Source organism: Urocampus carinirostris, chromosome 2 (assembly GCF_059441175.1).
Source record: "Urocampus carinirostris isolate Australia breed hairy pipefish chromosome 2, RoL_Ucar_1.0, whole genome shotgun sequence".
NCBI classification, from domain to species: Eukaryota; Metazoa; Chordata; class Actinopteri; order Syngnathiformes; family Syngnathidae; genus Urocampus; species Urocampus carinirostris.
In genome coordinates, this window is record NC_142350.1 from 10,420,358 (window position 1) to 10,432,711 (window position 12,354).

Below are 12,354 nucleotides of genomic sequence, written 5' to 3' on the forward strand. Positions count from 1 at the left end.
GGTTTGAATGTGTCTGTGCCTCATGGGAGTTCCAATTGTATCTTAACAAGTCAGACATGCTATCATTATTTTGCTTGTTTTTGTCCTTGCTCCTCTCCGTTTGAGCACCCGCTTGATTTCAACTAATAAATGTCCTTGTAACCTTTTTGTAATGTTTGTATAAGCTTGCAAGGAAAACAGAAGATGATTAGATAGGTCACACGTTACAGTCATATTGTGCAATGTGTCCCTGCTCTCATGTCACGATGCATCATTTGTCAATTTAAAATATAATTTCAAGGTTGTAAAATAAAACTGTTACCTTCCATTCGGGGAGGAGGAAAAGATCGAAATAAAAAGAATAAATACTGGATTTTCGTCATCAGGATAACCATAAAAAAATCACCACGGATGGATCCTGTCTTGTGTAATTTAAAATTGTGTCACTTAATGTAAAAATTGAGAAAAACAGCAGATAATTGATTTTTAATAATCTTCAAAATTGAAATCTTAAAAAACTGAGCAGATTAAAACTCAAAACAAGGATTTTACTTGCGGTAAAAAGCCCACAAAATAACTTTGTGTGGAAACAAATATCGAAAAATATGAAAAATAAGATTTTCTTGATCCGTTTTTTGTTCTGTTGGGAGATAAATCTGTTTTGCTACACTTTCTAAATACATACATTCTGCTCATTTTCTTTCTCAATATTTTAAGCTCCAAACTGCAAAAAAACAAGTTCAGAAATGAAAGAAAAATCAAATAAAATGAGAAATAATATTGATAATAATAATAATAATAATTCTTTAGCTCATGCTGTTTCCATATAATTTAAGTCAAATCAAGTCATGTTTATTTGTGACACTCCTAATCACAAGGAGTCTCAAAGGGCTGTACAGAACACAGATTATTGCAAACCACAGACTATTATGACACCATCCCATGATCTAAAACCTACATGAGGGCAAGGGAAAAGCTCAAAAACCGCAACATGAGGAGAATGAAAAAACCTTGAGAAGGGACAAATACTTTACTCATTTAATTACTTTATGGGAAGACCTTTTAACTTTATGGGTTATTTGCAAAGTTAAGACGCATTGCTATTTGTCATTTTTATACATTAGTAACAGTTGTAACTCTTAGTTGGGAATAATTGTTATGATAACTAGTAAAATAAAAACTAAGTCACTTTAAGTATATATTTTTTCACTATATAGATATTTCAATTGTTATTTAGTTTTTTTCTTTACTTGTTTTTAACTGTGGTTAAATCAGCCATTAATATGGAAAAACGTTTTTTTTTTCATTTCATTTCATTGTGTTACGAGAACAAAATCTGCTGTAGGGTGGACAGAAAAAAATTACTGAATAGATTTTTTTCAATAAATAGATATTATTTAATATTTTGTTGTTTTACTTGATTTTTTAAATATTTCTTTTTCAACTGTGGTTTCACACGAAATACATAAAGACAACTACCTCTCACAGCAGTGGAAACAAAGTCGTAAAGTCGCTATTGTTGATCCCGTCATCACTTTTACTGTCTGTTTTGACTTTCGTGAGTGCATTATGGATTCATTTTTCTGCCGTGTTTTTTAAAAAGGATAAATAAAGCTTGACGGCGAGGGAACCTCTCTTGAAGTCAACTTGTCATTTTGTTATCATTACAAGTATGTTTCATCTCATCTCATTAGCTGTACCGCTTATCCTTATTAGGGTCGCAGGGGGCTGGAGCCCATCCCAGCCATATCCGGGCATTGGGCAGGGGACACCCTGAACTGGTTGCCAGCCAATCGCAGGGCACACGGTGTACAGACAACTCACTCGCTCAGTCACACCTAGGGACAATTTGGACCGGCCAACTCACCTAAAATGCATGTCTTTGGAAGGTGGGAGGAAACCGGAGTGCCCGGAGGAAACCCACGCAAGCACGGGGAGAGCATACAAACTCCGCACAGTAAGGCCGGTAGCTGGATTTGAACCCACTCAGGAGGTTCTCATGACCTCAGGGCTGTGCCACACACGCGCTATCGACTGCGTCGCCGTGCTGCCCTAAGTATGTTTCAGTATGTTTTTATTTAAATTTGATTTCATACATGTAAGACAAGAAGTTTTTGTTGATTGTTAAATCTATCTATCCATCTATCTACCTTGGTCATATACTTCGAGAGCGGTGACCGACAGAAAGACACATACAAAAAAAAAGAAAATAAAAAAGGGAAAAAGTAGCAAAAAACACACAGAAACATTTTTGGACCATGGCCAACCCAAATGCCCAAACACCCAAACAAGTTAAGCACCTCGGTACCCACGTCAGTCATGCTTTCGTCCCTCCAGATGAAACGGGACACAAGAAAGCGGCCAGGGTGACACAACACACTCTTCTGTTCAACAGCAGGGCTCGACAGTTATCACTGGTTTACCCCTGCCGTATCATATGGATGCCCTACCCATCCCTTAGAACGTGTCCAAACATCTCACTATCCTTTCACAACACATCTCCACTCATTCCTATCACCAACAACTCTTTGAAATATGATGACTTTTCTTTCACAATTACGTACCTGTAACTTACTGAAAAAGTTTGAATTGTATTCAATGAACTATGTGATAACTGAACTTGTTGAAAATAAAACAAAGAATAAAAATATATCTACTACAATCTATTTCATTGACAGTGGACGGATCGTAGGGGCACCAATTTCTGTGGTGTGTCTTGGGCAAGTACAGCCTGATGAGGCCCATCCCATTCCAGGCCAATTTTTTGGGGGGTATGGTCTTGTTCCCCCACATGAAACAGAAAGTAATGGTTTCCATGGTAACCAGTAGCAGGAGAAGCCTCCTGGTGTGATTCAGATACAGCACCATCATCATCTGAGATCAGGGGATAGTTTCAAGGTAGTCTGTAGTATGTACATCTCTTTGAGAATTCTTGTGAATAGAGCCTATGCAAATAAACATGACTTGACTTGATCGGTCATTTTTGTTTTTGGGTGTAAAGCATCCTCCTGCTGCTTACATATGAGACAATCCTTATACTACATCCTTAACCACTGGGGAAAAACTTTTATACAATTTAAAAAAATATTGAATTTATTTTCTGTGTGTGTATGCCACGTTTTTGTTATTATTACAGGGCACGAGCAAATATTCAATAAAAATTAAAACGTAAATATATAATGGACAATAAACATTTGAATTGATCCTGCAATTTTACTTTGCTTAATTTATTTGGTCAATTATGTAGACAATATTTACATTGCAAATCCAATGACTATTATTGAACATGTCATAATCATAACAGTAAAATGCAAACATTAAATCTCAATGCTTGTTTTTCTTGAAGTCAATCCTCGGAACGGCAGATGGCCAAGAGAGCTTCTAAGTGATATCCTTTGAAGTGTTCCTGTTGGGAAAGAGAAATAATTCAATAGAATATATATCTCATCTCATTAGCCGTACCGCTTATCCTCATTAGGGTCGCGGGGGGGGCCCATCCCAGCCATCTCCGAGCAGTGGGCAGGGGACACCCTGAACTGGTTGCCAGCCAATCGCAGGGCACACAGGGACAGACAACTCATTCACACCTAGGGACAATTTGGAACGGCCAATTCACCTGAAATGCATGTTTTTGGAACGTGGGAGGAAACCGGAGTGCCCGGAGGAAACCCACGCAAGCACGGGGAGAACATACAAACTCCGCACAGGAAGTCTGGAGCTGGATTTGAACCCACGACAGGTTCCCAGGACATGAACTGTGCCGCACAAGCGCTAACCACTGCGCCGCCGTGCTGCCTAGAATATATATATATATATATATATATATATATATATATATATATATATATATATATATATATATATATATATATATATATATATATATATATATATATATATATATATATATATGAATTGGGGTACAGTAATCCCTATATATATATATATATATATATATATATATATATATATATTCTAGGCAGCATATATATATATATATATATATATATATATATATATATATATATATATATATATATATATATATATATATATATATATATATATATATATATATATATATATATATATATATATATATATATATATATATATATATATATATATATATATATATACCTGCAGGGTTGTGTAGAGAGACGCGCCCGTCAGTTTAAGGAAGGCAACTCGGATACAAAGAAGATCTTCCTCGCTGTGTGATGCCATGATGCCTTGCACCACTGAGGCCTGGAAAGAGAAAAACTGGTTGCGAACAAATACAAGTCTTGTGCTATGATAAAATAGTGGTGATAAACACAAAATGTAGTTATGCACTAAAATAAACACTAACCACATTTTAAATGTGTATGTTTGATTCAAAAGAGGAAAGTTGTGCTAGTCAATGCTTTGAAACGGTTTTAACTAAAACGTAAAGCAGCGTTTGACAAGTGAAGGCAGAGTAACAGCTTTAAACCTGATTTGACTCTTAGCTCAGGTGTTAAAGCATATTTAAAGGGTTCACTTAAAAAGCTTAACAAGTTTAACTCTAGAATTAAGCAAGTTTGATGCTTGAACTCTCAGTAAAAGATGCACAACTGTTTTAACTCGTGGCTTTAAACATGCCTAAAGAGTTAATGTAGCTTTGGAGCTCTAACGTTCAATCAATTTTTTGAGGTGTTTAACGTTTTGAATCTGCTTTACCTCAAAAGTTAAAGCGTCGGTTTAAAAGTAAAAGCAACAGTATTAAAGCTTAAAACCTCTTTTAAATCTTAACTCATGAGTTAAATCCGCTTTAAACTGTTGACTCAAAACTCGCGCTTTAAAGTTGTAAAGTAAGCTTCTGTTTATCTCATGAGTTAAATCCATTTTAAACTGTTGACTCAAAACTAGCGCTTTAAAGTTGTAAAGTAAGCTTCTGTTTAACCCCGAGTTAATGCAAGTTGTATAATTTAATCGTCAGTTAAAGCTTTATGTTTTAAGTCAAAGGTTATATCAGGGTTAAAGATCTTTAAAAAATGTGAGAGCAGCTGTATTTGAGCTTTAAACTTGTTTTTAACTCTAAACTGAACAGTTAAAGCAGCTTTAAAGCATTGACCCGAAATTTAAAGATTTCAACTGAAGCTTCAAGTTACCCCAATAGTTAAACCAAGTTTGAGGTTTTAACTCTGAGTAAAAGCTTGATCTCTGTTTTAAGAGTTAATGCAGCTGAAACATTTAAAGCTTTCCTAATTTATTGTGAGGGAAATGGAGATATTTTGATTAGTTATTTAAAGTATGTTACCTTCATTTCGGTTAATCTTGTGGCAAGGTACACGTCAGGGTTTTGAATGCACTCCACTGTTGTGGAACAAATTACAATGATCAATGTGTTATATTTCAGTTATCCTAACCTATAAGTAGTACCTAAAACAATCAAACCCAGACGAAGGTCCCCTGAAAATCTTTTCTCCAGGGTTGGAATCACCATCTGTCCACTTTCCAGCTCCAGGCCCAGCAACACTGTTGAAAATTAAATTAAAACGTATCACAAACCATCTCACCAAAAGGCATCTTGTGCCTCACCTTTGTTTAGATGGTTTGAATCTCTAGAAGTGAGAATATCAATCCAAGGGTCTGCGTCAGCTTTTTTCCCATTTAGCGAAGCGGATAAAGCCTGCAAGATAGGGTCATCAAAAAATGTCGTTTTTTTTCAGAAAAAGAACGAAATCAAGGTACGATTGTAAAAGCACACCTCGATGTCCCGTTGGACAATTCCTGGAACATCTTTTTTCTAAAAGAGAAAAAAAAAAAATCAGACAAAAATTCATAATATAAAAAAAATGAATTGGGGTACAGTAATCCCTCGGTTATCGCAGTTAATGGGGACCAAAACCACCCGCGAAAAGCGAAAATCCGCGAAGTAGCGACGCCCCTTCAAAAATGATTTGATTTATTTATTTATTTTTTAATCATTATTATTTTTTGTATCTTACACAAGCTCTGAACCCTTCAAAAATGCTTACAAAAATTATATATATATATATATATATATATTTTTTTTTTTAAATTATTTTATTTTATTATTTTTTTTTTTTTAGACCTGCAAAGCTCTGAACCCGTGAACGTGGAACCATGAAGTAGTGATGCCCCTTCAAAAATGCTTAAAAAAAAGAATTAAAAAAATATATATATTTTATTTTATCATTATTATTTTTTAGACCCGCGAAGCTCTGAACCCACGAACGTGGAACCGCGAAGTAGCGAGGTCCCACTGTAATTGGATGACATCATCAGCCGTCAATGGAACTGAACATCTATTCATGCATCCTTTATTTGCACCGCTCATCCTCAGCAGGGTCACGGGGGTGCTGGAGCCCATCCCAGTCATCTTCGGGCAGTGGGCAGGGGACACCCTGAACTGGTTGTCAGCCAGTCGCAGGGTACACAGAGACAAATAACGCCCCCGCCCAATTACACCTGGGAACAACTTGAACCAGACAATTAACCTGACATGCATGTTTTTGGGAATGTGGGAGGAAACGGGGAGAACATGCAAACTCCACACAGGGAGGCTGCAGTAAGTGGACTTGAACCCTGAACCTCCGCACCGTGGGGCTGCGCGCTAACCACCCAGTCGCCCAGATCTGAATATGTCACGCTAAAATGAGGACAATACCCGTATATGACAGAGGATTAGTTCCTAACCAAATTTGGATTCATCAGTTACGATAAGCTTGGCAACGTGTTTGCTGGTTTTACCATGTGAAGAACTAAATAAATTTAACGATGTCAGTAGCCGTAGCAGCGAATGAGTTAATAACCAAAATTACGTTCAGCAGGGCTACGATGAGCTTAGCAAAGTCTCCACTGGTTTCTCCTTTGGCTTCCTTCTCCAGGTCCTTTTTATAGACTGGAAAAAAAACAAAAATGTCTTAAAGTTTTGATATAGAGATAAAGAGATTTCATAGCAACTTCCTGCTCACTAGCTTTGTACGTAGCGCTGACGTCCTGAAGCTTCTCGCTTGATCTGGTGCAAAGAACTTCCAGGAGGGTTTCCTCATCTGTGCCCAAACCCTTCATGGTAAGGTTTAAAACTGAATAAATACTTTGAAAATTAGCATTACAACAAATATGATATTATTAATGGTAATTAAACACACCGCCATGGCCTGTTGTAGGCGATAAGCTTCTAGCTGCAAAGGTGGCATCATCAGTTCCAGCATGAAAGACTCCAGATCTCCGGACATTACTCTTTTCAAAACTGCCATGAGGTCCTTCAAGGTGAGAAAACGGATAAAAAAAAAGGAACTTGAATAGGAATTTATAACACTAGCTGGAAACACTAAAAACACATTAAAACCCTTTCAGAGGCTGAACTCCGAGTTGGAAACCCTAGCTGAAAACCATAGAAACCCTTTAAATCCCTATTATAAGGCTCAAACCCTAGTTTTAAACCTTATAGAGGCTTTGAGGCACAAACACTAGTATTGAATCTGGAAACCTTAGGATTGCTATAAAAGAAAATCCCATTTTGAATCCAGTTTAAAACCCTATCAAGAAGCCTTAAAACCAGTTTTAAACCCTAGCTGGAAGCCCTAAAAATACATTAAAACCCTTAATGAAGCCTAGAGACCAGTTTTAAACCCTATCTGAAACCCGAGAAATGCTTTAAAACCCCTAACTAGGCCTAAAAACTAGTTTGAAAGCCTATCTGGAAACCCTAGAATGACTTTAAAGCCCTTCATTAAGCCTATAAACTGGTTTAAAAACCTTGCTAAAAACCCAAGAAAACCTTTTGAAACCCTGTCATGAAGCCTAAAAACTAGTTTCAAACCCTAGCTACAAACCCTAGAAAGAGTTTAAAGCCCTTAACTAAGCCTAAAAACTAGTTTAAAACCCTAGGTGGAAACCCTAGAAACACTTTAAAACCCTATCATGAAGCCTAATGACTAATTTGAAACCCTATCTGGAAACCCCCAAAACGCTTGAAAACACTAATTAAGCCCAAGAACTAGTTTGAAACCCTGGCTGGAAACCCTAGAAACACTTTAAACCCCTGTCAAGAAGCCTAAAGACTAATTTGAAATCCTATCTGGAAACACTAAAATTGCTTTAAAGCCCTTCATTAAGCCTATGAACTGGTTTGAAACCCTAAAAACACTTGAAACCCCTATCATGAAGCCTAAGAATTCGTTTGAAACCCTATCTGGAAACCCTAGAAACACTTTATAACCTCTAATTAAGCCTAAATACTAGTTTGAAACCCCAGCTAGAAACCCTAGGATTGCTTTAAAACCCTTCATTAAGACTAAAAACTACTTTTAAACCCAAGTTGGAAACCCTAGAAACACTTTAAAACCCTATCATAAAGCCTAAAGACTAATTTGAAACCCTACTGGAAGCCATAGAAATGCTTTAAAAACCCCAATTAAGCCTAAGAACTAGTTTGAAACCCTGGCTGGAAACCCTAGAAATGCTTCAAAACATAATATACAGTACCACATTTCTGAACATCTTGATTAAAAAAAATACAGAATATGGTAAAACGTAGTTGGATGAATAGGATTTTTCAAAATATATTTTTAACAGGTTTTATTTGCAATCCTGGTGTACATTGTGATACAACAATTCATTGCTTTTTCTCTTTTTTAATTCCCAGAGCCACACGCATACAAAAAAACAGGTACCCAAAATCGCACGCTGTGGTACAACTCAACCAATGAATGGTTACTTTAAAAAGCATCTCCAAATCCATCCATCCATTATCTGCACTGCTAATCCTCGGTAGGGTCGCGGGGGTGCTGGAGCCCATCCCAGCTATATTCGGGCAGTGGGAAGGGGACACCCTGAACCGGTTGCCAGCCAGTCGCAGGGCACACAGATACAGACAACACAATTTGGACCGGCCAATTAACCTGACATGCATGTTTTTGGAATGTGGGAGGAAACCAGAGTGGCTGGAGGAAACCCACGTAAGCATGGGGAGAACATGTAAATTCCACACAGGAAGATTTGATCCCATGACCTCAGAACTGTGCCGGACATGCCCTAACCACTGCCCAAGTAAGTAATTCAACATCTGGGACAAGTCTCAAGTTTTACAAAGTTTTTCAAATTTTGAATGGTCTCAGGCGCGTTCTGTTTGTACTCAAACTCCTTTTCTAAACAAAGGCGTGCACCAGTCATTTCAATCTTGTTTGATTGGCAAACACTTGAAAGTCTTCCGTCTTGACAGACGTTGCATCATTGGAAACAATTTCTAACAGATTAACTAGAGGAGGATTCTATTTCGAGAAAGAAAATATAGGAAAAATAAAGTTGTTAGGAAAGTCAAGTCAAGTCATGTTATTTGGATAGCAATTAATTAAAAAAGAGTCTCAAAGGGCTGCACAAACCCCAGACAGACTATTATTACACCATCCCCTGATCTAAAACCTACATGAGGGAAAGGACAAACTCAAAAACCTCAACATAATCCCCAGAATAAAGTAGGAAAAATAAACTTCCTTGATTTTTTCTTTTCAAACACTTTTTCTCCATGCTCAAAAAATATTTTCCTAGGATTGATTTTTTCTCAATAGTCAAACTGCAAATGTTTTTGTTAAAAATGTAAGAAAGACAAATAAATTGAGAAAGAAATGAGTAGGATTTTTTTTACTTTTTTATTGTACTGTTCTGATAGAATTGTGATAATATGGTGTATTTTTTATGTCTTATATTTTTAACTTGTTTATTTTATGAAATATATTTTAGGTTTGGTTTAAATATTTTTCTGTATCTTTCGAAGCACACGATGCAAAGTAAAAACAAATTATAATCTTAAAAATCTTACAAATACATTTTTAAAAAAATCCAAATTACCTGTAAAGACAATTTGTTTTTAGTGTGATTTATATTATAAGAATAATATTTGGTCTTGGCGTGGATATACACTTTTTACTAATTATATACCTAGATAAATATATACTGTATATATATATATATATATATATATATATATATATATAAGGGTTTTAAGTATTTTAGGGTTTCCAGCTAGGGTTTAAAACTAGTTTTAAAGTTTCTTGATAGAGTTTTAAACTGGGATTTTGGCTTCAAAATGGGATTTTTTTATAGCAATCCTAAGGTTTCCAGATTCAATACTAGTGTTTTATATAAATGGACACATTTTACCATTTATTTTAATTTTAAACAATTACAATTTATTGTGTTTATTTTCATAGTATTAATAATCATTATTATGATTGTTTAAATATTTTATTTTTATAAAATTTAAAAAATATGATAAAATATTCGATGTATGTTATGAGTGAAATGCAAAATATGGTGTACATTTTTTACAGTTTTTTATAATTTTATTAAAATAAAAACCATCAAATAAGTCAAGTATTTTATGTATTTTATGGATGAAATGACAAATCTATTAGTCTTATTGGACCCTTTTTATTTTACTAAAATAAAAAAATATCAAATAAGTAAAATATTTTTGGCATTTTGGGGGTAAAATGAGACGTATAGTGGACATATTTATTTTATTTTTTAATTTTGACTAAAATATAATGTTAAAAACAGGTCAAGTCAAGTCATTTTTATTTGTATAGCCCTAAATCACGAAGAGTCTCAAAGGGCTTCACAGATTATTACACTATATTACACAGACTATTTTTCAGCCGACGGTCAATTATTTGATGTATTTTTAGGATAAATAATAATTGTAATAATTTGTGATATGTCAGATATATAACCTTATTTAATGGACAAAAATACTTCCAATTTTGCAACAAAAGTTCAAACTCTACCTGCTGTGTTTTTTCCTCGTATAATTTGGCAATTTTCTGTCTTTGGGCATTGTTGCGGTTCGTGAGGATTCTCACAAGAATGGCAGCATCTGAAGTTAAAAAAAAAAAATCATAATATTCTTTCGTAAATGTTCTGAAGGAGCGCGACGGTATTACCTTTCTTCTCGGCTGCTTCCTGAATCTGGATTACGTCCCTTTGTGGGTGGAAACCCGAGAAAGGTCGCACCGTTCCAAGGGTGCCCCAACACATTGTCTGCCACCCCGAAAACAAAAACCCACAAAAAAAAATGAAAACCTGATTTGATTTTAATAAAATAATTACTTACATGTGCTCTGAAGTACTGCCTTTCCATTTTTTTCAGGGTTGGTGATAGAATCCTACAAAGGGGTTGACTTGTTTCTCCTTTTTTCTCCTATTTTTCTTTTCTTTTCTTTTTTTTTACACTTTTTCTGCTGCCCCACCTGTCACACTCACAGATTTACACAATTCTAGCAGCAAGTACAATGTAGTTCAGGTTTTTTTTTCCTCTTTAAATACTATAAAATGCATCTAAAACTATAAGAAGGTTTATTTTGAGGCAACCGCACTAGGAGCAAAGAAACGCGACACCTTTGTGGTTGTTATAAACAAAACTGACAGGGGAGGGAATATTTCCAGACTTCAAGGGCGGGATTATTTACCAAGTTTAAGGAGGCGGGAATAGTTCCTTGAGTTTATTGCACGTCAACGTAAAAAAAATAATGTCTAAAATACGCTTTTGCTCTGTTGTAAATGCGGAGAGTTGCAACACTGTCGGAAAAAGTCCAGTTGGAAAATTCAAAAAGAGCTTAGCTTGAAAACTGTCGAATCAATAATAAAAAAGTTTTCTTAAATAGTGTAAAAAAAGAGGACAGTTACGTGTTGAAAATGTATAAATTTCAATAAATGATTGCTTTTTATTTGATCTATTTGATTATCAATTTTATAATTGCTTTCTCAAGTTAAAAATTTTGGATATTTAAAAGATTTTTTTTTACATATATTTAAAAAGAATAAACTGCATTAAAATGTTCTTATATAAATTGTTGTAAAAGAACTAATGAAGAAAACTTTTCTGGAGTCTTTGCCCAGTCTCTGGTGTTCCTTTATATTATTCATTATCTGCCAATATTTTACCTAAATACTTAGCTAAAAATGTTTACTTTGAGTGATGGAAAATACAGATTTTATAAACTTATTTTTTATTTTTTTTATGAATTAGTTTTAAGAATATAGCCATAATACAAAAATACAATTTGCAATCAGACAACATATCTGGAGATGGGAAAAAAAAAAAAACGAAAAACTTTAGTTAAACTTTTAAGGAAAATATGGTCCCAAGTTTTGGGGGAAAACCAGGTAACTAATAAAGAAATGCTAATGTTTTATTTTTTGCCAACATGCAGCACGGCAGCTGAGTGGTTAGCAGGTCCACGGCAGTTCGACTGAGGTCATGGGATCAAACCTTCCTGTGTGGAGTTTGCATGTTCTCCACATGCTTGCGTGGGTTTCCTCTGGCATCCCGGTTTCCTCCCATATTCCAAAAACATGCATGTCAGGTTAATTGGCCAGTCCGAA

The 12,354-nt window shown here is 35.2% G+C and overlaps 1 protein-coding gene across 2 annotated transcripts; it reads right to left on the reverse strand.

The window, feature by feature from the left end:
* Positions 1-3,205: 3,205 nt before the first annotated feature.
* Positions 3,206-11,368, reverse strand: anxa14 (annexin A14). 2 transcript variants are annotated; one of them, XM_088327797.1, is made up of 12 exons: positions 11,084-11,368; positions 10,914-11,010; positions 10,758-10,846; positions 7,119-7,232; positions 6,942-7,032; positions 6,789-6,868; positions 5,711-5,749; positions 5,542-5,632; positions 5,383-5,478; positions 5,261-5,316; positions 4,120-4,227; positions 3,206-3,385 (listed from the first exon to the last, which is right to left on the reverse strand). In XM_088327797.1, exons 1-12 carry the CDS (start codon positions 11,108-11,110, stop codon positions 3,326-3,328), a joined length of 948 nt encoding a protein of 315 aa, XP_088183923.1. In that variant the 5' UTR covers positions 11,111-11,368; the 3' UTR covers positions 3,206-3,325. The 2 variants fall into 2 exon arrangements, with proteins under 2 accessions (XP_088183923.1, XP_088183922.1); XM_088327796.1 differs by having other exon boundaries at positions 6,780-6,868.
* Positions 11,369-12,354: the final 986 nt, after the last annotated feature.